The sequence below is a fragment of the Eurosta solidaginis genome, chromosome 3 (assembly GCF_040869045.1).
Source record: "Eurosta solidaginis isolate ZX-2024a chromosome 3, ASM4086904v1, whole genome shotgun sequence".
Classification (NCBI taxonomy): domain Eukaryota; kingdom Metazoa; phylum Arthropoda; class Insecta; order Diptera; family Tephritidae; genus Eurosta; species Eurosta solidaginis.
In genome coordinates this window covers 60170254-60197784 of record NC_090321.1, presented here as the reverse complement: position 1 = coordinate 60197784, position 27531 = coordinate 60170254, and the positions used below count along the sequence as shown (strand labels likewise).

The 27531-nt window shown below is 34.3% G+C and overlaps 1 protein-coding gene across 45 annotated transcripts in view; it reads right to left on the bottom strand.

Annotated features, from left to right (window-relative positions):
• Positions 1 to 27531, bottom strand: part of Dscam1 (Down syndrome cell adhesion molecule 1) — a 274746-nt gene that overhangs the window by 120040 nt on the left and 127175 nt on the right. For 21 of the 45 annotated variants that reach the window (XM_067771902.1, XM_067771904.1, XM_067771914.1 and 18 more), the window contains 2 exons: positions 10033 to 10212; positions 5504 to 5653 (listed from right to left, as the gene is read on the bottom strand). In XM_067771902.1, the coding sequence (XP_067628003.1) occupies positions 5504 to 5653; positions 10033 to 10212 (330 nt within the window). Of the gene's footprint in view, positions 1 to 208; positions 333 to 5503; positions 5654 to 10032; positions 10213 to 10781; positions 10953 to 11455; positions 11627 to 12499; positions 12662 to 12867; positions 13039 to 15519; positions 15682 to 17901; positions 18064 to 18426; positions 18589 to 27531 lie in introns of those variants that run through there. The other 24 variants (XM_067771922.1, XM_067771933.1, XM_067771948.1 and 21 more) reach the window with 11 other exon arrangements.

Below are 27531 nucleotides of genomic sequence, written 5' to 3'. Positions count from 1 at the left end.
ATTCATCGCCTGACGTCAGACGTGGACTAACAGTTCCAACGGGTTCTGATAAATATGAAAGCATTACGAAATTAAAACTTTATGCGCATTAAAGACAAGATATCAACTACAATTGAACTTATGCCCAGATGTTGGAATAGATTCAAACAATTATTATATGGGGCTAATATTTCAGCGAGCTATAAAAAGAAAATTTGAGCATATTTACCGAAATATTGGCACCGGAAAAGCCTGAGCTGGGCATAGTAAAGTTACAGCTTTATCGCCAGGAGTGATGAGTACCTTTATATCATTTCCGGTAAGCAGACGTGGACCAACACTACCAACAGGTTCTAGAGAGACGTAGTATAATTAGGCAGAATTAAGGCAAAAATTACGGCACGAAAGCTGTGTGATTGTTGAAGAGGAGTTTTCGGAAAACTCTTGGTACACTATTCTGACATTCAAAACTCATACGCACTGTTGCAGAATGACTTTTTTGTTTTCATGGCGTTTGATGAATATTTTCTCACTGACATAAGACTTTTACATTCAGCGCTCATTCAGCAAAACAATGTACACAATAATTTACAGAATCGCATGAAAACTTAAAGTGTAAATTGTGTGTGCAAATGAGTTTTCAATGAGTGTACATTTTTCAGTTTTTCAGTTAGGGAATTGACTCCCTGTACTATGGTTTACCACTAAGCGGCGGTTTATTTGGCACACAACCAAATGATTTCTGTCACTTTAAGTGCCGCTCGACGTCAAAAACGGCACTTAAACTAAGGACACATATTTAGCGGCACTACACTACGCGACACTTTTTTGCTTATTTGGTCAACTTTGTCGCTCATTGTCACCTTGTGTAGTGCACACTGCCACTGGGTGTGAATTTCTCCATAAGAATGCATGCAAATAACATTTTTTCGTGTAGTGTAATGCCGTTATGTGTCTTTAGCTTTAAGCTTTCTAACTAATGCCCACCTAAACATTGGTGCTGGATACGCTTGAGCAGGACATAAAAGTGTAACGTCCGATTTTGCAGCCGCTGTAAAACTACTGCTAGTTTGCACAGTGGGAAACTTTGGTGAAACCCTGCCAACCGGTTCTGTAAAATTCCATAATTATGAAAAAAAGATTTAGTTTTTTAATACTTCCCACATTAGTTCATAAGTTTATGAAAGCTTTATTAAATTACTCCTTTATTTATGAAGTAACATAAATTTTTTGAATATTTATACAAGCACACTTACCTTGCTCTTAGAAAAATTGTTCGTTCACTTAGGATTAGGGCAAGAATTGCAAATTTATTTTACTTTTAAGAATTTGCTATAAGCTCAACTAATAACAGAGCAAAAATTATAAGTATTTTAAGGATAATTTACATTTAACAAAGTACCATTGTAAGACGTTCCTCCGTTTGTTCAAGCTCAAGTCAAGCAAACACTATAATTTTACAGTTTACATTAATTTCAGCTTAAATTAGCGCTCAATATTTTTCATTTAACAATTAAAATTTTTGTAATTGCATCAATTCGCGCAAAAGTTTACCCTATCCCAACATTCAGGCAGTTTTCAATGCAAGACTAAGGTAGCAACAATTTTTTGAGTAACGCGTAGAATTAATTTTAATTTAGAAATATTTTAATGCGAATTCAAAAACTACTATAAAAAATTTGTATGTGCTTAGTTTTTTCTAAATTTCATATGAAAATCATCGATTGTTAGCAACGAGATTTATAAAGGATTAGCATTATCCAGGATTGTTTACACGCAACGATATTTTTAAGGCAAAGAAAAAGATTTTAAGCGAAAAATCTTTTTGATTGCAAATCTGTGTTCAAATATTTATCGAAAATTTGTTGCTTAATATAATTCATATATCTTATTGCATATATATACATATATTATAATGTAAGTCGAGTTATTGAGTTGCCGAAATCGTAACAATTGTTTAAAGATTTTGCATTTTCAGTAACCCAATAAATAAAATAATAAAAATGCTTACCAACTGAAAAGGCAAAGATTTCTAGAAAAAGTTACCAAACAATTTATTTTGCTATTCATTTTTTTTTCGATTTAAATAATGAAGTTGCAATAACATTTATTTACCCTGTGTAGTTTGCAGTTTTAATTACATTACTTTAATGTTTATTTTCTTATGCCATTTCAATTAGAAAACATTTCATAATCAATGTGGATTTTTGACAAAAGAATGGGGTTGCCTTATTATTTTACAAAGGGTGTATGCGTTATGTCTAAAATTTTGACTTGCGTATTTGAAGCCCCATCGCATAAGCAATTTTTCATATAGATGTGTTAAACTCCATCGTATGCATTATTAGTAGATTGCACGTTTTTTTGTGGAGGACGGTAGATTGAGAGACACTGGCGCCATCTGACATGAAAAAGTAGCCAACTTGCAACTTTTGTTGCAAGCAAAGCATAAGAAGAATTTTACATTTGCTTTGGCTAATAGCACACTTTGCAAGTGAACTTATTTTTCCCACTCGTTGGTCACTTTTCTAACATTTTTCGCAATTAAAACTGCAGTATAACAAATGAATGCGACACAAAATATGTTAGCAAGTATTTTTGTTGTATAGCACAACATCTTGGTTAATTGTGGCGATGTTACTGGAATGCGTAAGCTTGTGTTAAACGCATCTATATGAATAATTTCATTGTGCCGCGGCCTTTTTTTGATACATTAAAGCCCAAACCAGATGTGCAGAGAAATTTAGTACACATAGCTTACACTATGCATAATTCGTGTCCATGCATACTATGCAGATCGCTGTATCATATGTTCCATGTGTTAGACAAGAAAAACTCCAAACAAAATATGAACAAGCACTTACTTACATATCATTCAACATTTGAATGCATTGAACTGGCAGTGGGCTTAACTGTAAATGTGCCCAAAAAAGAGGGAAATGGTGAAAACGGCTCTAATAATTCATACTTAATGCAGCAAATCTGAGCCGATAAAGCAATGTGGTTCAAGCATAGTCAAATTTTAAGTTAATTTCTCTCACATCTCCTTATAATATTCCCAGTTATTTGATATGATGTGGCATAATAAATTAAAGGAGGCTGGTATAAAAACTGAAACCATATTAACATCTAACCAAGAGAATTTGTTTTAAGTAAAATTTGCTATTTGCAACACAGCTGCCGTTTTCACTTACTTGACATTTTGTTTGACAGTTCGTGGCCAAAACGGGCGGAAAAGAGAATTGAGAAGTCATTTTAATTGAAATGCCAACGTTGGTCTTTAAATTTTGCTCAGATTTGAGCTTGTATAAATTTGACACGCAACGCTAGGGTGGACAAGAGAAAGGCGTTGTCTAAATAGCAAGCTATTGTCTTTTGTCAAATTTCCACAGATACTTTTTTGATACTAAAATGCAAAACAAAACATTTTACCAAATATGAGTGGAAACAAGAAACTACAGTTTTTTTAGTTACGTCTAAAATTTACGCCAGCCGTTTCTAAAGCTCCCATTACTCATACTTAGCATAGACTTGACTTGAGAACTGTCACGTCTAAAATTTACGCCAGCCGTTTCTAAAGCTCCCATTACTCATACTTAGCATAGACTTGACTTGAGAACTGTCACTTAAGGTTCTGTTTAATAAGCTTTGCATGTAACTGATTACCCAACACTTAGATACTTTATTTGACTTAGAAGTCTGTTGATTTTTGATCTTTTTCGTAAGCTCTTAGTGGCGTCGGCATTTTTGGATGTCATTTATGCTTTTAAACTTTACTTTGATAGTTCTTTGGACATGGTGACATTCATTTTTTAGAGGATATACGTTTATTTGCATTTTTCATTTAATTTTGGGCAAAATGAGGTACAATGCAGATCGTATGTACTAAGTGAAGTATAGATAAAAAATGCTAGATTGTAAAGTCAAGTCATTGCTAAGTATGAGTAATGGAAGCTACAGTGTAGAGTTTACTCCTTTTACGAAAATACTTTCGCCTAAAGTATTTTTATTTTTATTTAGTTAGTATTTATTTCATAATTAATTTTTTTATTTATTAATATTTAAGGTAGAGTTTTTCAATACGAGTTCAGCTCAAGCTAAATTGACTAGAGTTTAACCCTTCGCCCCCTTCGAACACTTCGCCCGCTTCGAACAAAGGTTAAACTTTAGTCCACTTTAACTGGAGTTTAGACGCGAACTGAAACCATGAACCTTGGAACTATCCGCATATTTGTTACCAGATATACCAATCACATTGGGGCATATTCATAGCCTAAATAAAGAAGATGCCGTACATACATTTCTGCCTTCAATGGTAAAATGTTTTGTTAGGAAAAAATCAGCTCTCTTCTATTTGCATGGTGCGCAAAATAAAATAATAAGTTGAGCATTTGTAGTGGAAACATTATCAAATTATTTTTTATTTAGCAGTTTTACAATATATTGAAACGTGCGAACTAAGCTTAAGAAGAAGTAGGCCGCGTTTATCGGCATTTCCAACTTATCGATATGATGTGCTCATCGCAACCAACATAAGGTAAGGCGCACCACAAATCACACAAAAAGATTGCGCGATGCGCATGTAAACATTAGATCAGCATTTTTTCTATGACGTATGAATTGACCCTTTTCCTTTAGCTCTTTTTTTCGCTCTTTTTTTCTCGCTCAATTTTGAACTCGCGATTGCGCAATTCGGGTAGGTGATTTGTGGGTAAGGCCAGTAACACATGTTTGACGTTTTGGAACACGATGAAGGTGTTGCAACCGTGATGTTGTAATTGGAATTGTAATGTGCTCCCGAGCACATACTACATTCAAATCGATCATAGTTATCAATATTTTTTCTTGTTTTATTTACATACTTAATTTTAAAAAATTTGTTCAAAAGGGACGCTACACAAGTTCTCAATGCAGTATTTTTATCGTTTTGTAGTTAGTTTCTACCGGATAAGATCGAGAGAGCTCAAGTTTTCATGTATTATTTCACAGCTAAAATTTACGACTCAGCTACTACACCTTTTCGAGATTAACTTCAGAAAGTAACAATACATATTCAAAAAATTTCAATTCAAATTCAGAAATTTTCAATTCAAGCTTGGAAAATAACAATTTAAATTCAAAAAATTACAAATCAAGTTCAGAAAATTACAATCAAAGTTCAGAATTCCCAATTTTAACTCAGAAATATACAATTAAATTCAGAAATTGGAATTCATGTTAAGAAAAATGCAATTGACGCTCAGAAATTCCAATTTAAATTCATAAAGTTACAACTGTAATTTTGATTTAAAATAGACAAAAATGTGTGTTCTTTTAGTTTAAGTTTTAATTGAGTTAGTTTATTGACTTTCAATTTTTAGCCAAACGTTTCTTTGAAGAAGAAGGAAGAAGCAAACAGTACGTTTATTATATATTTAAACTAACCTACTAATTAGCTTGAATTTGAACTGTGAAATATTGCAGTTGTATAATGTTACTTAAAAACTACACCTCTAAAAATTTACACTTAAATCATACAACTTACCTGTAATCACCAAGCGTCCTTTAGTTGCGCTCAATCGTGTTTCCCCAGTCAAACGATGCTTGGTGCGACACTGATAACTCTTGTAGCCATCTTCAGGTCCAACTTCACGAATATGCAATTCACCGGAGGGTAAAACCAAATATTTGCCGTCTGTTTTTTCATATGCAGCGTGAAAAGGTATGAGGAATAATGGATGGAATAGATAGAATATATTAGTACACGATTTGAAGATATTACAGAAAATTAACACAAAAACAACAAGCATTTATAAAATTAATTAAAGCATACGAAAATGCAATCTAAATAATGAGAAACAAATTGTGTTTGTTAAAAAAACTTTTTTTAATTTTCTCATAAAATTGAAAGTTTCTCACATTTACTGCACATTTTCGTACTATCATTGCATGCAACTTAAGTTAGTAACTAGTATGGTCTGTTATAAATCTATTAATTAATTTTTTTGTCACTTCTTTACAAATATTTACATCCAAATATATTCGACAAGTTTAAATTCAAATACACAACAATATTTTTTGTTAGACAAAAATACATATCATGCATTAGTAAAGCTTTTAAAAACTATAGTTATTTAATCATTGTGCTTTGAACAACTAGTTTATGTTTTAATTTAGTCTGATACTCGATGTGCGCATTAAAATTTCGCAACAACTACTAATTTTATTTTAAGGATTTAAGGACAACAAAAATAATTAAGGACTAGTAGTATAATTTAACAGAAGTACTGAAAGTTTGTTTTATTTGAGCTCAAAATCAATATACTGCACCAAAATAGGCGGAAAATATTTTGGCTCGCAGTGAATGAAGCTGTTTAAAGCTTAGTTTAGATTTACGGCAATTGTTAGAAGTCTTTTAATGCATCCATTCTAATTATTTTTTTTTTTTCCATTTTGGCTTTGCTATTTTTAATAAGCACAAAATGTTGTGGCATATCATGAACGAGCGCTTTTAATCAAAGTGTTTTTTATTATCAGAGATTATTGAATGGAAACTGTAAATGTAAACGCTTGATCAGTTATAAGGTTATGTTTCGTAGCCATCTGGTTTTAACATCCTTGGTGTTTATGTGGGAACTTTTTATCGTTGGCCTATAGATTTTTCTTGTGGGAATGTATTCCTTTCGATTGACAACCAAAAAATGGAAGCCCCAATTAGCTTGGAAAAGTCAAATAGAGAATGGCTTTGTTTTCCTTGGTGTATTTTAAGCTGGATGAACATATATCGCTTTGACCAGTGCTTTGCTTTTAAAGATGAGTTCAATGTTATGACCGCACCCTTAAATCGACGTACTTAAAGTTTGTGGATTGTCCGAAGCAAAAAGTTGAGATATTGTTAACTTATGCCGCTGTGAAAGATAATAAACTCGGTTCTATATAAATTCGGCATAACTTGTTAACTGGAATTATTCGGAACAAGAAATGTCTGCCGTCAATTGTTGAACTTGAATTATCTAGATAGTTCGTTTAAATTAAGAAGTTACCTATAAAATGCCTCAGTAGCCATTTCCAACATATCCATGCGATTATCTCACGTGTATCGAAATCAAATTCAGCCGTGGCAAAATGTTTACTCATACCACCGGTCATATTTTCCAACCCCTTGCTTTAGACCAACTGAAGATTAGAAAACTGCTCCAAGAGTAGATTTACATATGTATTAATCTACAAAAAATTCCACAATAACCCACACGCATACATATGTCCTATCTCTAGATTATCAGCTTTTGACAATCTTGCTTAGACATCTTTCACATGATCCGATTTGCTAGTCCTTTTTTACTCGCAATCAAAATTATAACTTAATCCATGCTTGAACGTCAAAAATCAACTCGTATAAGATATATTTCTTACTTAGTTCCGTAACGAATCTCCTTTGTTTCGTATGTATTGCAACGAATTTTGAGAAGCTCTTGATATTCTGCCCTTCTATTATCGTTCGAATCTCTGAACTGTCGAATACGAGTACATAACTCAAATATTCAGTAGAGCAAAATGTCATTTATTTACACTACTTAAGTAGTAGTTCACAATTAGATTACTCGCGTATTTCAATAATAGCGTGATAAAATCAAACTGAATGATAAATCCTCAGCTTGCGTTGCTTTTATACTCTTTGTTGACTCGTTCGCATATTTCTCAAAGAATCTAGTCTTCCACGAACAGCCTTTTCGAACAGTTGCTTATTTATTTTCGTTTATGTATCTCTTATCGACTTCGGTTTCATAAATATATATCTGCCATAAGCGCGCTTTAATGCCGTGGAAATGTGTGTGCAATATTCTCTTCACTGTTAGCTACGGACTACATGCCATATGGTTCACATTGTTGTTGCATTTGCATGTTAAATCTCTATCCGTATCTGCTTCATGTACCATTGGAACACGAGGATGTATATGTGAAATAATCTCTTCGCCGTTTTCATGCATGTGTGGCTTGCCTTGATGTTTACATATGCAAACGTGTGGTTACTTACTTTGCTTTCCTGTGCATTTATTTACTAGCAGCATAGTGATGTATCGAAATACTAATATTCGCCACAGTATGGCATATTCTATTCGAAAATCACATCACTTGTATGAATAAAAACTGAGTCGTTGTTTTCTCATGACTATTTTTATATACAAAACATCAAAATCCAAGAAAAAGGAAACCCATTTTAAGAAAAGTCAATTGCTTAAATTTCTTAAACGGCGCGTTATTCGCAAGAAATGAACTTAGCTCCATATCGAGAAAGATGTTAAATATCTGTTTATAACTCGTAATTATGATTGGTTTTAATGAAGATATTATGTTTTTGCATTTTACGTGTTTTTAAAATTTTATTCCCAACAAATCTAATATATTTAGCCGTCTAACACCATTTTTGATTACAAAAATATTAATGAACTTCATTGTTCAAAGCAATAAAATAGAACTACAACCAGTTTTGACCAGAAAGCTTACAATATTTAGGGTCGCGTTCACCATCTTCTTATCTTTAAGTTATATAAATTCTGTTTTCTCGATGCTAACACAAGCATGGAATGTCAATTAAGTGTAAATAAAACTCAGCTGTTTTGCGATTTGTTCTACATAATATATAAGATTAATAATTAAGGCGGGAGTTGGTTCACCAGATGGCAAATGAAACTGTTTGAACTATCTGCAATATATTTCTGACTTAACCAGAAATGGTGAAAACGGCCCCTAGAGAATAACCAACAACGAATGCGATTGTAGAGTTTCAAACCACAGATAGATAATTCACCCGGTACCTGCCTGAACAAAATCAAAAAATTTCAGTGTTTATATTAAAATTTCAGAAAACAGTCACTATATAATTTACAAAATAGTTGAATTGTAATAAGTGTTAATGTGAAAGTTTTATTAACATTAAAATCGACAAATTTCAAATCAAATTAATCCTGTGGTGAATTACCTAGTTGTGATTTTGGATTTTACTCTTTCCCACAGTTAGTTCTATTGGCAGTTTTCTACAACTTCAAGCTTCTCTGGTTTAGACCAATATTAGCCGTGTTTTTTTTTATACACGCGTATACGTTTACGTTTACGCGTAAAAAAAAACGCCTATCCTCGCTTAGATAATGGTTAGGAGACCCATCTAGCTGCAGTGGTTAAATAACTAGCACCGAAAAGCGGAGACACAACCCTCTGATGGCCATAGGGCCTAACATAGAGCTAAATCAGTTGCGATGAATTGTGGACACACATAGAATACATAGAATCAGTGTAGAGGGTGAAACATATACACATATTTCAGTTTACATCTGAGTATAATGCGTATTGAAATTTAGTAGTACACATTTTATGCGCAGCAAAATCAGATGTGTATTTGAAGTTTGACGCTTAGCAGTCCATATAAAGTTTAAGCGTATAGACGTTTACGTGTAAAAAAAAACGGCTATTATTATATGTAAGAAGAAAATGCCAATAAGTGCATTCATTCGTTATTTTGTTATATGCCAAAGCGTATCTACATATAAACATTTCTTACAGCTCATTAGTTTACATACCAATCAACATACCAATATTTTAGTGATTAATTATTTTCATTTTTATTAGCATTTTTGTTACAAATATTTATACAATAATTACAAAATCTACAAAACTTAACTACATGAGGGGGGATTTTTTTGGTTATAGGTAGGCTGGATGGGCCCCTGGAGTATGCGGATGACAACGGGAAATGGAGAGGATTTAATTAAATATGAGAAATAAGTAAATAGAAACTTAAGAAAATCACACAAGGAGAAGCAGAGAAGAAAAAAAGCTAAGAGAAAACACATTTGAAAATTAAGAAAAAATAATGAAAATAAACAGAAATTGAGAAAAAGCAGCGCCGCAAACCTAACCAACCCGAACAATCACTTTAAAAGAGTAAACAGAAACGCCAGATTTTATGCCTTTTAGAAAGAGATTATGTGGATTTGGAACAGTGCATGGAACAAAAAAACTAATATTTGATATTTGCATAAGCTTTATATGTATATGTAAAAGATCAGCGTTATTTACCGCTTTCAAAGTGCCCGATGCCATCGTTTGTGGTGAAAATCTCGCGTTCCTCATCTTCCACCCAGCAGGCAACCGATATGAAATCTGCCACAAAACTGGGTATATGACATTTAAGTATCGCGCTATTGCCGCGCAGAACTGCCTCGTCCATAACATTTACAGTATAGGATTGTGGAACCACTTTGATTGAGAACATATGTATAAGTGTGTAAGTAAAGGCAAAACAAAAAAGAGGAGAAAACCACTCAATATTGTCATAGATTGGGATAGATATAAAATAATAAATCAAAAATGTAATTTAAAAAAGCGCTTAGCTTTCATTTCGATGCACGTACGGGAAACTGTGGGAGGCTGCTAGAAAATCCCCCCTCGTTAAAACATATTAATGTAAAATAATAGGAGATAATATTTTGATTTTTCTATAATACCAGCACTATTTTTTGTGTAGATGCCACCCTCAGTATCAACCCAATCGACAATATCGATATGATCGGCCACAAAAGATGGCGTTTGACATTTGAAAATGGCAGCGTTGCCTTTTATAACGTACTCATCGTACACTTGAGACTCAAAGAATTGTTTGACCACTGCGAAAAGAAATGGGAAAACCAGTGAATTTAAAATAAAGAAACAGCTGATGTAGTTTTGTGGAAGGGAAGATTTGGAGCGAAGGAAAAGAAAGCCTTAAATCTTTATATTTATTCAGTTTTAAATAACGATTCAGCTTTTGCACAACACAAAAGAATTACCCATAGCCTCGTTGCTTTGAGTACGCATAAACTCAACACCTTCCTCATCTACCCATGATTCTACGCTTATAAAATCGGCCACAAAAGAGGGCACCATACATTTGAGTGTCGCAGAGTTGCCACGCAAAACAAATTCATCAATCACGCGTGTTTGATAAAACTGATGAACCACTAAATGAAAATGAAACAATAATATAGCTTATTATAAATTTAATCTTAAATAAATATTTAAGGATGTGACAAGGAAAGCTATATGAGACATTTTGGAACAGTGGAACATTCGAACGAAAATTTATATTTTTAACATTTTACTATACCAGTCTCTTTATCAGTGCCCGGATAGTAATTCGTGCCTTCGGAATCCAACCATAAATCAACAAAAACAAAATCAGCCACATAAGAAGGGATTTCACATTTCATTACCACCGAATTGCCACGTATGACGTATTCATTATCAGCCTCAGATTCATAACTTTGTATGACAACTGCATGAGAAGAGAGAATTGCAGAGCAAATAGTTAGAAAGATTGAAACGAATGATAAGAAGTAAATGAAATAATTTAAAACTTATAAGATTTGTAAGTAAAAGGGAAGTATCCGGTTGGAGGATTGTTATCTAATCGTTATGTAAACATTCTAAACATAACTTGGCCAAAACATTTTCAAACATATACCATAAGATTGAGAAGAATTGCTACGCCACAATTCTACGCCCTCTTCATCGACCCAGGCTTCAATTTGTACAAAATCTGCTACGAAAGAAGGTATTTTACATTTCACCACCGCTGCATTGCCTTTAATAACATACTCATTTTCCGCTTCAGTTATATAGAATTGTGAGACGACTGTTAGAAAAAAATAATAGTTTTGAATGAAAATTAATAGAAGACAAAAATAAAATTAAAAAAAAGGAAAGGGAATTAAAGGATTGAAGCCATTTTATTTTATGTTTTGAACTACCAAATAACTAAAGTAAATGCGAAAATTATCGAACCGTAGTTATCGGAAAAATTCAACACATTGCCATCCTCATCGATCCACGATTCAACACGCACAAAATCTGCGACAAACGATGGAATAGAACATTTGAGTACAGCGGCGTTGCCTTTAATTACATACTCAGTCATGATTTCCGCTTCATAGAATTGATTAACGACTACAAGAAGTGAGTGAAAAAAAAAACAGAACAAACAATTGAAAAGGAATGAAAAAGGTTCTGATATGCATAAGAAAATCAATTTGAAAATAGATAATGGTTTTGTGGGACAGTAGGAAAACTACTTAAATTAATAAGCCATGAAAATTGCCATTAACAACTTTTAAAAGCTCATATGCCAACCGTAATCATCGCTATGTTGCAATACATTTCCCTCTTCATCAATCCATGATTCAACGCGCACGAAATCCGCCACAAACGATGGAATAGAACATTTAAGTACTGCTGAATTGCCCTTAATTACATATTCCATTAAAATATCGGCGCCATAATATTGATTGACAACTAAAAGAATTTGTATAAAATTAGCAAAGGAACGTATATGTAAAAAATGGAGAGGACAGTTTAAAAAGGTAAGCATAAGTGGTAAAGAAATTGAGTCGGATAATTCAGAAGTGGAATATGCAGAGTTATTTAAAATAACAGCACCATAACAAAAAAGGCAACAATTAAAGTATTCAACGTGTTGATATTTCATCTTCAAATATATAGGTTTTAGTACCAAAATTATCACTTGGTAGAAACTCTGTGCCTTCGCTAGTCAACCAAGCTTCCACTCTCACAAAATCTGCAACAAAGCTTGGTATGGTGCATTTCAAAACCGCTGCATTGCCTTTAATGACATATTCGGAAACGACCTCGGAGTCATAGTACTGACTGACGACTGCAAATTAATAAAATTTTCGGTAGATATACAAAAAATAAGTGATAAAAAGATATATGTAAAAATAGGAGTTGAAGAAGTGACAGTTGACAGATATATAAGCGGTTGGGAATGATGTGAAACATACAGTATTCTTATGGCATACAAATCGACTGCAAGCAAACTCCTTTCAAAAATTTATTCATATTAACAAATCGCACTACTACCGGTGCCCTTTTGTTCATCCAACGTTGCATACAGCTCGCCACTTTCGTCCTGCCACGAAACAACTTGCACGAAATCCGCCACAAATGAGGGAATGGAACATTTAAGCACAGCAGCGTTGCCACGTATTACATATTCATTATTCACTTCGGATTCATAGAATTGTTGCACAACTATATTACGATAATGTAGAAGTAGGAAAAATAAAAAAATAAATGCGCAACGATGAGTGAGAGTTGTAAGTTGAACTTGCATGTAACCGCTAAATTTTTCATGAATGAAATGCAACGCCATGGGAGCCAATGTTTAATTATATAAAACACGCCGTGGCGTTTACTGCAATATTACTGCCACTTTTTCGCCATGTTAGAGCGAAAATAAAATTCTGATAAAAAAAAAAACAGCGCCTCTAAAATGTGGGAAAATTTAGTGAAGCATGTGAGTACTCCTAAGCTTGCACTACCAAATTTTGCACATTTGTACATGTATATTTTTTAATTGAAATGAAAATCATGGTAATCGTTAGTGCGCGATTCGCATGCTTCCAAAAAGAATGCTAATGATTCGAATAACACGTCATACTTGAACGATGTATTCTCACATCAGCTACAATTCTAAATGCTAATGTTTTCATGTGGAAGCCACATCAATTAAGAAATAAAATTTTATAAATGATTGGTTTAGTAAAAATTCACCACGAAGCAGAGTTGATAATAATTATGCAATAATTTCAAACTTCGAAGCAAGAGTACTTGGGTAAAATAAGTAAGAAAAACATTGCATATTGTGGAGTGTATGATATGTACAAAAAGTACAGAAAGGTTAACGACTGATTAAATATGGTAATTTAAGTAGAAGTGTAAAAATTATGAGCACGAAGACAAATTATTACATCAAATAAGAGAGAATGTTTAAATGCTTTGAGAGAAATGGTTTCACTGTATGTGATTGTAGTAGCGTAATGTAACGAAAAATCCTACGGCATCTTAAAGGAATTTCTAGAAAACAAAACCTACCTAAATTTGTTTACTCATCAATTTGGTTTTGTGAGATAAAAACCTAAACTTTGGTGATTCGGAGGGCGAATACTTTTTTATAGTTTTATTTAGTGGACTGTATGTTATTTTAATTGTTTTGTTCAGAAAAACAGAAGATACTTAGCACTTGTTACACCTTTTATGCTTTTATTGGGGGCGAGCACTTGGGTTCTGAGGGATTGGCTGCGTTTTGAACCACCTCATTTTGCGTTGAAAACCCCCACAATTGCACCTTCAATATATTCATTGAGGGTGAGCATTTGGGATCTGAGGTATTTAGTATATATCATTAACTAGTTGAGAATTACAAGCGCACTCCGTGATTAGTGAAACAAACGATAGAAGAATTGTCATAGTTAAAGTCTTTTATATTGAGAGTTTCTCCAAGTGTGGAGGAAAACAGCTCAGAAAAAGTAATCATTCCATTTCTTCAAAACGAGAGTAACAAGAAATAAATCTGAAAGAAACATAGGGCAGCCCCTCATAAAAGCAAGATAGTAGTAATAAAAATGTATAGATCACAAATTTTAAAACATAAGAAAATATAAAAGAAATGTGAGGGGATTGTGAGGAGCACGTTTAAATAAACTAAAATATAAGCTATGAAGTTATCGGAAAGAATAGTTAATGATGGAATCTTTTCTGAAAATCGTAAAGTTGGGCACAGTATTACCTAATGCGTTTTACTTGTCGCTTCTCCTTTTGAAAATTCGTTTTAAAAGCTTTTGAAACTCGGTCATGGAAAATTTGTTTCCATGATTGCTAACACTGGTCTGCTGCAAACCCTAATACTGTTTTCACACAGACAGCTTATTGAATAATAAAGGCAGTTTTCTACATTAAGACGCTTATTGAGCTCAATCTTCCCTACAAAATTCGAATCTGTTATTATTTCATTAGTAGCTAATCGAATGCCTAATGAAGTCAAAAGCACAATGCAACTCTGTTGGCAGCGTTCCGCTTCCGTTTCCGCTTCTTAGTTTTTGGCGTGTTCAGTGCTTAAAAATGTCATTTGTCAAAGCAAATGTCATGGCGGAACCTTTTTTATTTGATTTGATACATCAACTACCGGCGCAGTACGATTTTGACATTTGTCCATCGAATTTACAAGTACATGGAATTGTTTTTGTTTGTAGGTATGTCACCATGCTCCCACCTTGTATCGTTCCGCCATGATTGTCTGTCTCATCCTTCATACTAATCGAGCAGTTACTTCTGTGTGAAAGCAAAAAATTTACGATTTCATTAGCAGGTGAAATGATATCATTAAGTTTCTGTGTGAAAACAGTATAAAATGCTAATAGTAATCACAATTTTCAAATCATATAATTTAGAAGGTAATTGGGAAGTTTTTTGCTGATTCAAAACAAATTATACTATTTTTATAAAGAATTGTAATTTAGCTGGTAATTACATACAGCGCAGCTAACAAAATATGTACTTTACAACTAATTTGTTCGCCTTTTTATTCCCTTTGCTTCTGAAACAATTGTGCCCAACTTTATAGAATCTTTACTGAAATATGTCATGGTCTTTTTTACACTATTCATCATCGACGACACAAATAAAACTAAACAAGCAAGCATAACCCAAAACAGAAAGCACTTTTGCACCAACCATATTCAGTGCCCGGTAAAAAGTCTTCATTTTGATCTGTATGCCACGATACAACACTGACAAAGTCCGCAACAAACGATGGTGTTTCACATTTTAAAACAGCTGCATTGCCACGAATCACATAAGCTTTATTTACATCGGTATCGTAATATTGAGCAACAACTAAAGGTTCATTGAAAATAATAATGAAGAATGTTGATTAAATAAGAAAAGATATACTCAAAAGCTTTTATACACAAATTAAATGTTAAAGAGGACAAAAGTTCAAATGAAAAAACTTCCCGTTGTCGTATTAACAGTGACAAAATATATGAACTAAATTATGACGAACCAGATTGTATTTGAGGATTAATGCTGATTGAGGCAGCAACAGCTTATTTGTGGTGTAATTTTGGTGATTGTATAATTCATTGTTTGGAGTAGTAGATTCATTAGTGTCAATAATGCCCGGTTTTTCAGTGAGAGTTTCAAATACAGTAAAAGTTGACTGGAGTTTAAACCTGTCATATAATAAAAGACATAATTGTATACAATGGAACAAAGTGGCAAAGCTAAACTCTAATTTAAGGGTCTGGCAAAGTTGACATAGTCATAACCATATTTGTACTTATCAATTGGCATCAGTTATTGGTGCCTTAACCTAAAAATCGTGAAATTTTCATGAAAAAGAAGAAAACGCAAAAAATTACAAACATATACCACAAAAAATAAGTCTCTTAGTCAAAACGTATGCAAAACAATAAATAAAATCTACAAAAAGTTGATAAATTCTCCAACTCAAATATTTTTAGGTTATGGATATGGCGAAAAACCAAAAACCAATTGGTTGGCTATGGTATGGTTATGGCTAAGGCGTTATGGTATGGCACCGTTGGCCAATTACATTTGGTGATTTCTTTTCTACACTTTCAGCGGCAAACATTTTTAAGATTCTCACTTCGTCCTGTGAAATTGTAGCCACTTAAAATGTCCAGTGCCACCCTGCATGACTTGAAAAGAACAAAAATTTACAATTTACAAGGTACAATCGAAACAGCTGTCGCCTTGTCCGTCCTGATGTCACGTTGTTTAAATTTTTCCCAAATTATTAAATAAATTATAAAAATTAAAAAATTGCTTCAAATAAATGTTTTCATACATTTAAAAAAGCAATATGGGCAATCCCCGATTATTAAAATCATACAAACAGGCAAAATTGGTTAATTCGTTGTAGTTCTATAAATAGAACGAAAACAGCAACAAAACCAAAGTTTCTTTGAAAACCGCCGTACCAAGCATAGCTTTAACACATAATTGCATACGAAGTATGCAATGTGTAAAAGATTAAAATATGCAAAAAGAAGGCAATTGGGAAAAACTTTACAACAGGCATGACGTAGCTGAATGCGTTTATAACCATTTCAACTATCGTAGGAGTGCGAGTTCGACTCCCACTCCCGGGAGAAAAGGCTTTGAAGAGATTTACAAGGTATAATCGAAACAGCTGTCGCCTTGTCTGTCCTGATGTCACGTTGTTTAAATTTTTCCCAAATTATTAAATAAATTATAAAAATTGTAACCATTTTTACAAAAAATGCAGTTCGTGTGGTTGTTCTCTGTCAACTGTGATCGCAAATTGCTTTTGAGTGAGGCATGATGCGACACATACGTACATATATAGCATTCGCTATATGCTTCGTGTGATTCATCAGCTAATTGACCGGGCTGTTTTCTGCACCGTCAATGGGAGCGAGGGCAAGTAATGTTGCATTTTTGGCCATTTTTAGGGGTAGGTTGTTGAGAAAAGATAATGATGCCCTCTATTGCGGCTAAGCTGATTTTACAACAGAACACAAGTTCCCGAAGGGTTGGCGTGAAGGCGACATTTTCGTGTAGAAAAGAAAACACCCATTGATTTCCATAAGGTTGGTTGGATCAGCTGTTTTATATGGATATGGATACGTCAAGTTTAAACGGCCCTTTAGCTCGCACTGAAAAACCAGGCACAAGAAATACATTTATTTTTTCCTAGTTTGTAAATTTTCACTGAGTGTTGTAAAACGTTGCTATTGTGTGAGGTGAGTATTTGTTGGTAAATCAGCAACGCTCTATGTAGATAAATGGTAATTTATGTTAATATTTTTAATCTTGTGTATATTAGTTCAATTAAAACCGATTACAAATTAGATTTAGAAGTGTTCATTTTCATTATTTTATTTTTGTGTAAGTTTAAGACTTAATTGTGTAATATACAGGATTATTGGGATATATTATATGCTCTTTACAATATTATTTATACAAAATTAATAATTGTGAAAATCGATAAACTTCTATTTCAAATTGCGATAGTTATTAGGACGTTAGACAGTTAAATACATAGATAGGATTGACTGCGAAACACACCGTACTCAGTGCCTGGAAAGAAGATCTCTTCTTGATCGGTATGCCAAGATATAACATTAACGAAATCAGCTACAAACGATGGTATATCACATTTTAGAATAGCAGAATTGCCACGTATGACAAATGCTTTATGAATATCTTCTTCATAGTGTTGAGAAACGACTGCAGCGATGTAGGATGGAAAGGCAAAGGAAATGAAATGATGAAAAAATGCTAAGTACAATAGATGTGGAAAATGCATAAGAAAGTTAGCAAATGGAAAATAATGATGGCACAAATGATACTCAAATAGAAATTGTAATAAAAAGAGATGAGAAATTAAAGAAATAAGGGCAGGGTAATTTATTTAGCAGCTGACATTGCAATCAACAACCATATGCAATCAATGAAAAATTTGCTGCATAAGTTTTACTACCAACGTGCGATTAGTGGAATCTAAGATAACAATAACCATCAAACGACTGGAATGGAATATTCGTCATTTTGAAAGCCAACAGTTTTCGAAATTTTAAATTATCTCCGCACCATATTCAGTTCCAGGAAAATAATTTTCATCGCTATCCGTATGCCAAGAGACGACTTCAACAAAATCTGCTACAAATGATGGTATAAGACATTTGATAACCGCTGCATTACCACGTATCACATGCTCTTTGTTGACATCAGCTTCATAGTATTGGGCGACCACTAAAATTGGGAATTGTTGAGATTTTTTGCATTGAAAATTTAAAGCCTAGGAAACCTCAAATCGCCAGGTACGCAGTAAATGTAAAGAAAAATTACATTTATGGGTTGACATTTCGTTTGTGGTAGAAGTAACGGAGTTATGTGTATGTACTACATATGAGCAGTTTTCTCTGATTATTTCCCCGTTCTTTTACGGGAACGTACAACAAGAACTACATACTCCCTATTGAAGTATATACGTAAAATCTGATTTATCAATGTAAACTGTTCCATATTCGAGCATTTACTCCTTTCGGTGGTGGAACCATACAAGCTGGCAGCACGGTGACATACATACAAGCATAAATAAATATTCCATGTAATTTGGTTTTTGTAAATCATATTAAAAATGTAACAGCCAGCTGACTACCGGCCGTCACCTGTATATGACATTGTGAATCAAACTAAGTATGATATCTTATCTGTCAACTGCCTGACAGGATCATTGTGAATCAAACTAAGTTTGATATTCTCTGCATAGACGTCAAAATTCCAAAGTGATTGGATTACCTGATTTGTAATTGACTATCGCTATCTCATTCTGTATTTCTTTCTATCATCCGCTGAAGATAGCCGGCCCTAAGCGCCGCCATATTGAACACCTTGTCAAAACGCTCAAAAGTAGCCATATTGAACATCCTGTCCATTGTGAATCAAACTAAGTGTGATATCTTGCCTGACAGGATGTAAGGAATTTTGACGTCTATGCAGAAGATATCACACTTAGTTTGATTCACAATGGTATATGTTTCCGCCATGAGCCTATCCGTACTGACTAATCGATTCAATAAAGCGTTTCCATCTCTGTACTACAGAAGACGGAAGGAGATGAGATAATGTCGTAAAGTTATCGATAGCCTTCTGTTAGGAATGAAAGAGCACCTGTATCATGATCAATACGTAATGGCACTATTTTTATGAGTGCAAATTTTTTTGAAAGCTATATTGAAATATATCTTAGTATTAAATATTTCAAATATGTATATTGAAATTCAAATCATTTTTTTTCATATTTTCAATCAAAATAACTTGTGCACTATTTTAATATACTGTATTGACCTTGTTTGACACGTTGCAGCTCATTCAACCTAAGAGTTGTCGATAAGCTTAGCGTTTTAATGATGTCGCCTAGACCTTATGTCGGGTTTGCAAAGAACACCTTGTTGGCGTTGCTTCGTATGAAATATAAGTTCTATGTATAGCCGCAACTTCATCTTGCTACACAAAGTGTGTGGTATGTAAAGCGAGACAAGAAGTTAAGATATCGTTAACTCATGACGCTGCCAAAGCGTCAAAGCGAAATAACACTACAAAGGCATGTAATTGTTATCTTAAGGCGCTATCAAAGCTAAGAAACGTGGCAAAAGTCAGTCGTCAGGCCCTAAGACGGATTTACATAAACGCTTTGGTCCAGTTGCTGTGCTTTGACAGCACCATACTATAATAATGACATTCCTTGCCGCTTTCTTCCCATTGAAACGACCAAAGTTTATGTAAATCCGCCTTCGAAAGGAAAAACTTCAAACCCAGTTGAAGGGAATTATTGTGTATCCTCTTTTAACAGGACAAGTTGGTGTTTTTGACACATTTTAAGTTCATTGAGCATGAATATTTTTTGTTGTTTTTATGGTTCAACTACATAAACTCTATTCAAACACTCGTCACAATTTTAAAATGTTCTTAAATTTTTCCAGGAAATACTAAATTTATTTATTTTTTTCTACATTTCCAATTAAAGTGAAATTCTATTTTATACCTCTGGCTGGAATTACCGTTTCGTTTCCACAGTTGGTTTGTCTTTTTTATTTACTCATCACCTTTTTTAATTATGCCGGCTTTCATGTAATTAAATTAAAGTCGTAATTTAAATGACAGTTCAGTTGGTGCGCTGAAGCATCAACAGTTTTACCACACCCAAGGCACGCATATATGTATAAATATCATTACTTTTATATTGTAGGTACATACTTACATACATTTAGCGCCACGACGTACTGTCAATAGGGCTGATCACATTAACGACGGCGGTGTAGCCGCCACATCTGTCATATTATTTTTATACTCAGCTGAGCAGAGCTCACAGAGTATATTAACTTTGTTCGCATAACGGTAATCCGTAACGGCATAAACTAATCGAGAGAGATATAGACTTCTATATATCAAAATGATCTGGGTGAAAAAAGAAATTCATTTAGCCATGTCCGTCCGGCCGTCTGTCCGCCCGCCTGTAAACACGATGTATGTATGTATGTATGTATTTATTTGAACATTTTTTCGTAGCACAAAAATTTTGACAAATTATTTAACAGTGCTAGTCATGAATAGCATGAGCTATAAAAATTGAACATTTATAATAATAATAAATTAGATTAATCAAATTAAATTAAATATAACGGATAATAGTGAAATATTTATGTATGTAAATGTACATCTTAAAACTAAAGAAAAGTAATTAATAAATATTAAAAGACAGCAGTAGTGATGATAACCTTTGGCTGGTTATAGATCGAATAATATTTAACAAATAAAGAAAGAAGACACAGAGAAAGAAAAGGACTTAGAAATGAACATTTTAACAACAACAATTTGAGATCCAGTTTAAGAGTCGTTAAAACATGATGTTAGCTCTTTTTTGAAGTGCAGAGCATTAGTTAAGAGTCGAAGACTTGTAGGTAGGGAGTTCCAAAGACGTATTGCAGTAACAAAGAATTGGCGCTCAGAGGTTAGCGTGCGGTATCTAATGTGCTTAAGAAGAAGCACCGATCTTGATGATTGCAGAAAAATAAGCTTACGATATAGATAGTCAGGTTCCTTCGTGTGTATCAATTTATGGAGGAAGGACAGTGTTTTGACTTTTAAAAGATTTTCGTAAGAAATGTTTAGCAACCTTTCAGCATGTTGTGATACGTCTTCAAGTCTTTTCAACCCATAAACATATCTAGCAATGTTGTTGTAAACAACATTTAGTTTGTTCTTGCACAGATAGTCACAGTTTGAGTAAATCACACAATAACTTGAGTAAATTTTGAGGTATCTTGATGAAGTTTGGTATGTAGGTTCCTGGGCGCTCATCTCAGATCACTATTTAAAATGAACGAAATCGGACTACAACCACGCCCACTTTTTCGATATCGAAAATTTCGAAAACCCGAAAAAGTGCGATAATTCATTACCAAAGACGGGTAAAGCGATAAAACTTGGTAGGCGCGTTGACCTTATGACGCAAAATAGAAAATTAGAAAAAATTTGGGCAATGGGCGTGGCACCGCCCACTTTTAAAAGAAGGCAATTTAAAAGTTTTGCAAGCTGTAATTTGGCAGTCGTTGAAGATATCATGCTGAAATTTGGTAGGCACGTTACTCCTATTACTATATATGTGCTAAATAAAAATTAGCGAAATCGGATGACGAACACGCCCACTTTTAAAAAAAAAATTTTTTTAAAGTCAAATTTTAACAAAAAAATTAATATCTTTACAATATAAAAGTAAATTATGTCCACATTCGACTCCCGTAATGATATGGTGCAACAAAATACAAAGATAAAAGAAAATTTCAAAATGGGCGTAACTCCGCCCTTTTTCATTTAATTCGTCTAGAATACTTTTATTGCCATAAGTCGAACAAAACTTTACCAATCCTTGTGAAATTTGGTAGGGACATAGATTCTATGACGATAACTGTTTTCTGTGAAAATGGGCGAAATCGGTTGAAGCCACGCCCAGTTTTTATACGCAGTCGACCGTCTGTCCTTCCGCTCGGCCGTTACACGATAACTTGCGCAAAAAACGATATATCTTAACTAAACTTAGTTCACGTACTTATCTGAAGTCACTTTATCTTGATATAAAATATGGCCGAAATCCGACTATGACCACGCCCACTTTTCCGATATCGAAAATTACGAAAAATTAAAAAAATGCCATAATTCTGTACCAAATATGAAAAAGAGATGAAACATGGTAATTTGATTGGTTTATTGACGCAAAATATAACTTGAGAAAAAACTTTGTAAAATGGGTGTGACACTTACCATATTAAGAAGAAGAAAATGAAAAAGTTCTGCAGGGCGAAATCAAAAGCCCTTGGAATCTTGGCAGGAATACTGTTCGTGGTATGACATATATTAATAAATTAGCGGTACCCGGCAGAAGATGTTCTGGGCCACCCTGGTCCACATTTTGGTCGATATCTCGAAAACGCCTTCGCATATACAACTAAGGGCTACTCCCTCTTAAGACCCTCATTAATACTTTTAATTTGATACCCATATCGTATAAACACATTCTAGAATCACCCCTGGTTCACCCTTATTGCGATATCTCTAAAAGGCGTCCACCTATAGAACTAAGGCCCACTACGTTTTAAATAATCATTAACACCTTTCATTTGATACACATGTCATACAAACACATTCCCTAGGTTCATTTTGCTAAATGGTGATTTTCCTTTATTTTGTCTCCAAAGCTCTCAGCTGAGTATGTAATGTTCGGTTACATCCGAACTTAGCCTTCCTTTCTTGTTACACATGTTCTTATGAGTGTCGTTATTTTCAGCGCGACAGGGCTGCACGACAATCAATCACGAAAGCCATTGTAGCCAGATTAAACCTAATTTTATTTCGGGAAGCGACAGTGAGTGGCGTCCTTTTTATTTTGTCAATAAAAACTAAAATAGAAGTAAATAACAGATAATAAAAGCTAAAATTATTATTTTGGGCGTTTCTTTAACATAATTAACATTTTTTTCAAAATTTTTCGCTACTGTTTGCTGTAATTTACATTGGTGGCTGCCGCTTTCAAAGTAATCAAGAAGCCAATGCTTGGCTACGGTTGTCGTCAAGCTTTGGTTTATTGTGGTTGTGGTCTGTATACGCCGTGTTGAATGTGATCAGCCCTAATGCTTTTCTCATGTTTGACGTCGACATTTTCTTATTTGCTAAGTGACCTTGTTTACTGTGTGTCTTATTGGTCATATTAAGATGCATGAATTTCGTGTTAACGTGACATGAGGCGATTAGTTATTTTGCCGGTGCAAAACACTGCATCTAATAAGCTTTACGGCAGTGGTTTGTATGAAAATTTGTCTAATTAAATTTATTATCGCTCAAGTATAACTTAAGCGATTGAATGACATGCAAATAGCTACTCATGTAGGCCAAACTTAGTCAGGGAAAAGTTTAGCGGAAGTGACATAACGACAAAAAGAACAAGTAAAGATGTCTAAGTTCGGGTGTAACCGAACATTATATACGCAGCGTGAGCTTCAATTGCACATTTCATTTCAGATAAATTACTTTTCTACATAACACGTGGCACCGCCCGTTTAAAAAAAATATCTCCCCATTTCCTCCTACAATAAAACTTGATAAGTGAAATATCATTGATTCAAAACTATTTTTTGCTAAGTTATAGCTTATTATTCTAGTCTACGACACTTTTAAACTTGTTTTATATCTAAGTTGCCGTGGTCTTTAACCGATCCCGTCCATTTTTACCAGAAATATTTTCTACTATAGGGAAAATTTGTGTACCCAATTTTATTACGATCCGTTAAGTTTTCTTCGAGCTATGGCTCCCGAAACATACAAAGTTGCTTAGTCATAAAAATGGCGGTGCCACACCCATTTTTTTAAATTTGAGGTTTTTCCTATTTATTGTTATAAATACCCTTGGGAAATGAAATACCGTTGGTATAAAGCTCTTTTTTGCAAAGATATAGCTTATTTTATTCGTCCACGACCCTTTTAAAAATCTTTTATATAAAAGTGGGCGTGGCCTTTAACCGATTTCGTTAATTTTCCTTCAAAGCATTCCCTCTAGTAAAGGCAACCTCTCTGCCGAATTTTGTTACGATAGGTTTAACGATTTTTGATTTATGATTAATAATATTTGTAAAATTGATTTTATCACAAGTGGTCGGTGCCACGCCATATCAGTCCACATGTCAAATTTCAACATTCTAGGTGTATTATTTACTAAATAATCAGTTTTTTGTGTTTTCGAAAATGTTATGTATATAAAAAGTGGGCGTGGTTATCATCCGATTTCGCTCATTTTCAATACCACTCTATTCCAGATAAGCTCGTGTACCAAATTTGGTGAAGATATCTCAATATTTACTCAAGTTATCATGTTAACGGACAGACGGACGGACGGACATGGCTCAATCAAATTTTTTTTCGATACTGATGATTTTGATATATGGAAGTCTATATCTATCTCGATTCCTTTATACCTGTACAACCAACCGTTATCCAATCAAAGTTAATATACTCTGTGTGAAAAGCACGCTGAGTATAAAAACTTACCACGCATAATGCGTGCTCTTCTTGTATGTTCCATACTGTTTCGTTGCTAAGGTGTGTTATCTTTAGAATCCAAAATATGGTAAATGGTTATTACCACTCATTAAACGACAATTACAAAAAATTTCAGCATGGGAAGGTGCGTCTAGCTCATTTTTACGTATATTTTTTCGTGCTTCTCTTAATACTTTTACTCATTTTATTTAAAATAAATGAGTTGCGTTTTGAAAATGTTCTGCAAATATACGCAGTTCTACCTAATTATGATTGGTTATATATGAAGTATGCAAATGTTGGGTGTGGCGGGAAACGTGGGAATATCGTCACACTTTTAGTGTAATTTTCCTTTAACTGGATCTAATTGGAATAAATTTCATAAAGTTATTAAAACTCGTTAGCAAATTGGGTTAAATATCTGACAATTCATGTGAGTAAGTTATTTAAACGAGTGCATTATATGAAATGAAGAGATTCCATGCCGAGTTTGTGAAGATTTCGGACGTAAGCACTGTTCTTTTTGAAGCTACCGCACTTTTGTTCACATAAATGAACGATAGGAGATAGATTTTTTCAATTGAGCGCAAAGCTAGAGGCATTTTCATTTCACTTTCATACTACTTTCATTCAATAAGCTTATAATACTTTGTAAGGGTTAGGTTAGTGAACTGGTCACTCTTCGCGGACCCCATAAATACTTAAGATTTCTCAAAGACCAAACTTGAAAAACCATATCGAACACTAGGATGTCTGTTATAAAATAGTTCCAACCTCTTGGCAAATAGTGGCAGCTACCTATGACCTTTGTCACTTGCTGTTTCTAGATCTGATAGCTGGAGTCTTAGTCTGACGAGCGCAGGACACTTGCTCTGAATGTGCTCGACCGTTTTCTCATATTAGTGATAATGAAATTTCAAAAATGTTAAGAAATATTAAATTCACATTGTCCTATAAACTAAAGTTTATGGACCTTTTTGGAGTCATTATTAGAAACAGTTTTCAGTTTTGAGAACAATTCTCACCAGTCTCACAAAACCGGCCACTAATTTGTGAGCTCGGCCTCGACACAAACAAAAATTCTAAATATGTACTTTGTTTTTGTAATTCGATGGACTTATGTCAAAATCGTACTGCACCGGAACATCCCCGCTGGTAAGGGGTAGGTATACCGTTAGTAAAAGGTCAACAAAATACCAAAAACTGCTATGCAATCCTGAGGGGTGGTAACTTGAAAGGTAGCAATGCGAGCACGTGCATCGCTTTCGTGACCCAATCACGGTCAATAAAAACTGTACCATGGGGAACAAGGTCAGCCAGTTCTGACCTGTATATAATGCATCGCTTACTGATTGTATACGGGTCTCACCTTCTGTCCTTTGGATCGGCACCTAGTTGGGGCTGTGGTTTCATCTCGCATGTTGGCTTTTTTCTAATTGCGGGGGAGTTCACTTTAGGGGAAGTTGACAATAAATCATCATACTAAAAGAAACTATACAGTCTCTTCTTCGCTGAAGTTTGCAATAATTTCTTTTGAGTAATGCGGTTTTCATCGTTGGAAAGTTGGTTGGCTCACAAGGGTAAAACTGGCACTTCACGTATTCCAACCTAAGCATAAATATTTCGAATATTCTTCTGCGGTAAGTCAAAAATTGAAAACATCCCTAAATCCCTACCTTTTGTGGATAACAATTGATAATTGTGAGAGTGGGTTTCTGCTCTGCTAAAAGCGTGCAATTACTGGTATATGCTGATGACATTGATATCATCGGCCTAAACCCCCGCGCTGTTAGTTCTGCTTACTCCAAACTGGAAAAAGAAGCGGTAAAGATGGGTTTGATAGTGAATGAGGACAAACAGAAGTACCTGCTGTCATCGAGCAAAGAGTCAGCGCATATGCGCATTGGCAACCACGGTACTTTTGGCAGCCATAATTTCGAAATAGTAAAATACTTCGTTTATTTGGGAACCAGCATCAACACTAGCAACAACCAGCTAAGAATCAATCTTGCCAATAAATGCTACTTTGGACTAGGTAGACAATTGAAAAGTAAGAAGAAGATTTAATGATGAGCTGTACGAGCTATACGCAGACATCAACATAGTCCAGCGAACTAAAACGCAGCGGCTGCGCTGCCTAGGCCATGTTATGCGAATGAAAGATGATGCTCCGGCCAAGAAAGAGTTTCTATAGGAACCCGCCTATGGAAGCAGAGGTAGAGGGCGGCCCCAATCCGTTGGAAGGACCAGGTGTAAAACGATTTAAACTCCCTTGGTGTGACCAATTGGCGACGGTTGGTGGAGCGAAGGAGCGACTGGCGCGCCTTGTTGGATGGCCATAACCGTTTATACGGTTAAACGCCAATTAAGTAAGTAAGGGTTTCTGCTCACTCTTATTTTTAAAATTCTTTGAAACTGCGTTAGGCTATGTCCGTGTGGTTGGCATCGGATCTAAAGTAAATGTGATTAGTAGCTCCATTCGATGATACGGACAGGTTGTAATCACATCCCTTAAATGTAAGACCTTGTCATTGTACACCCGATTACCAGTTCGTTTGGTACCAATGAATGATTCGGCTACGAAGTGTTTGGGCAGGAAACATG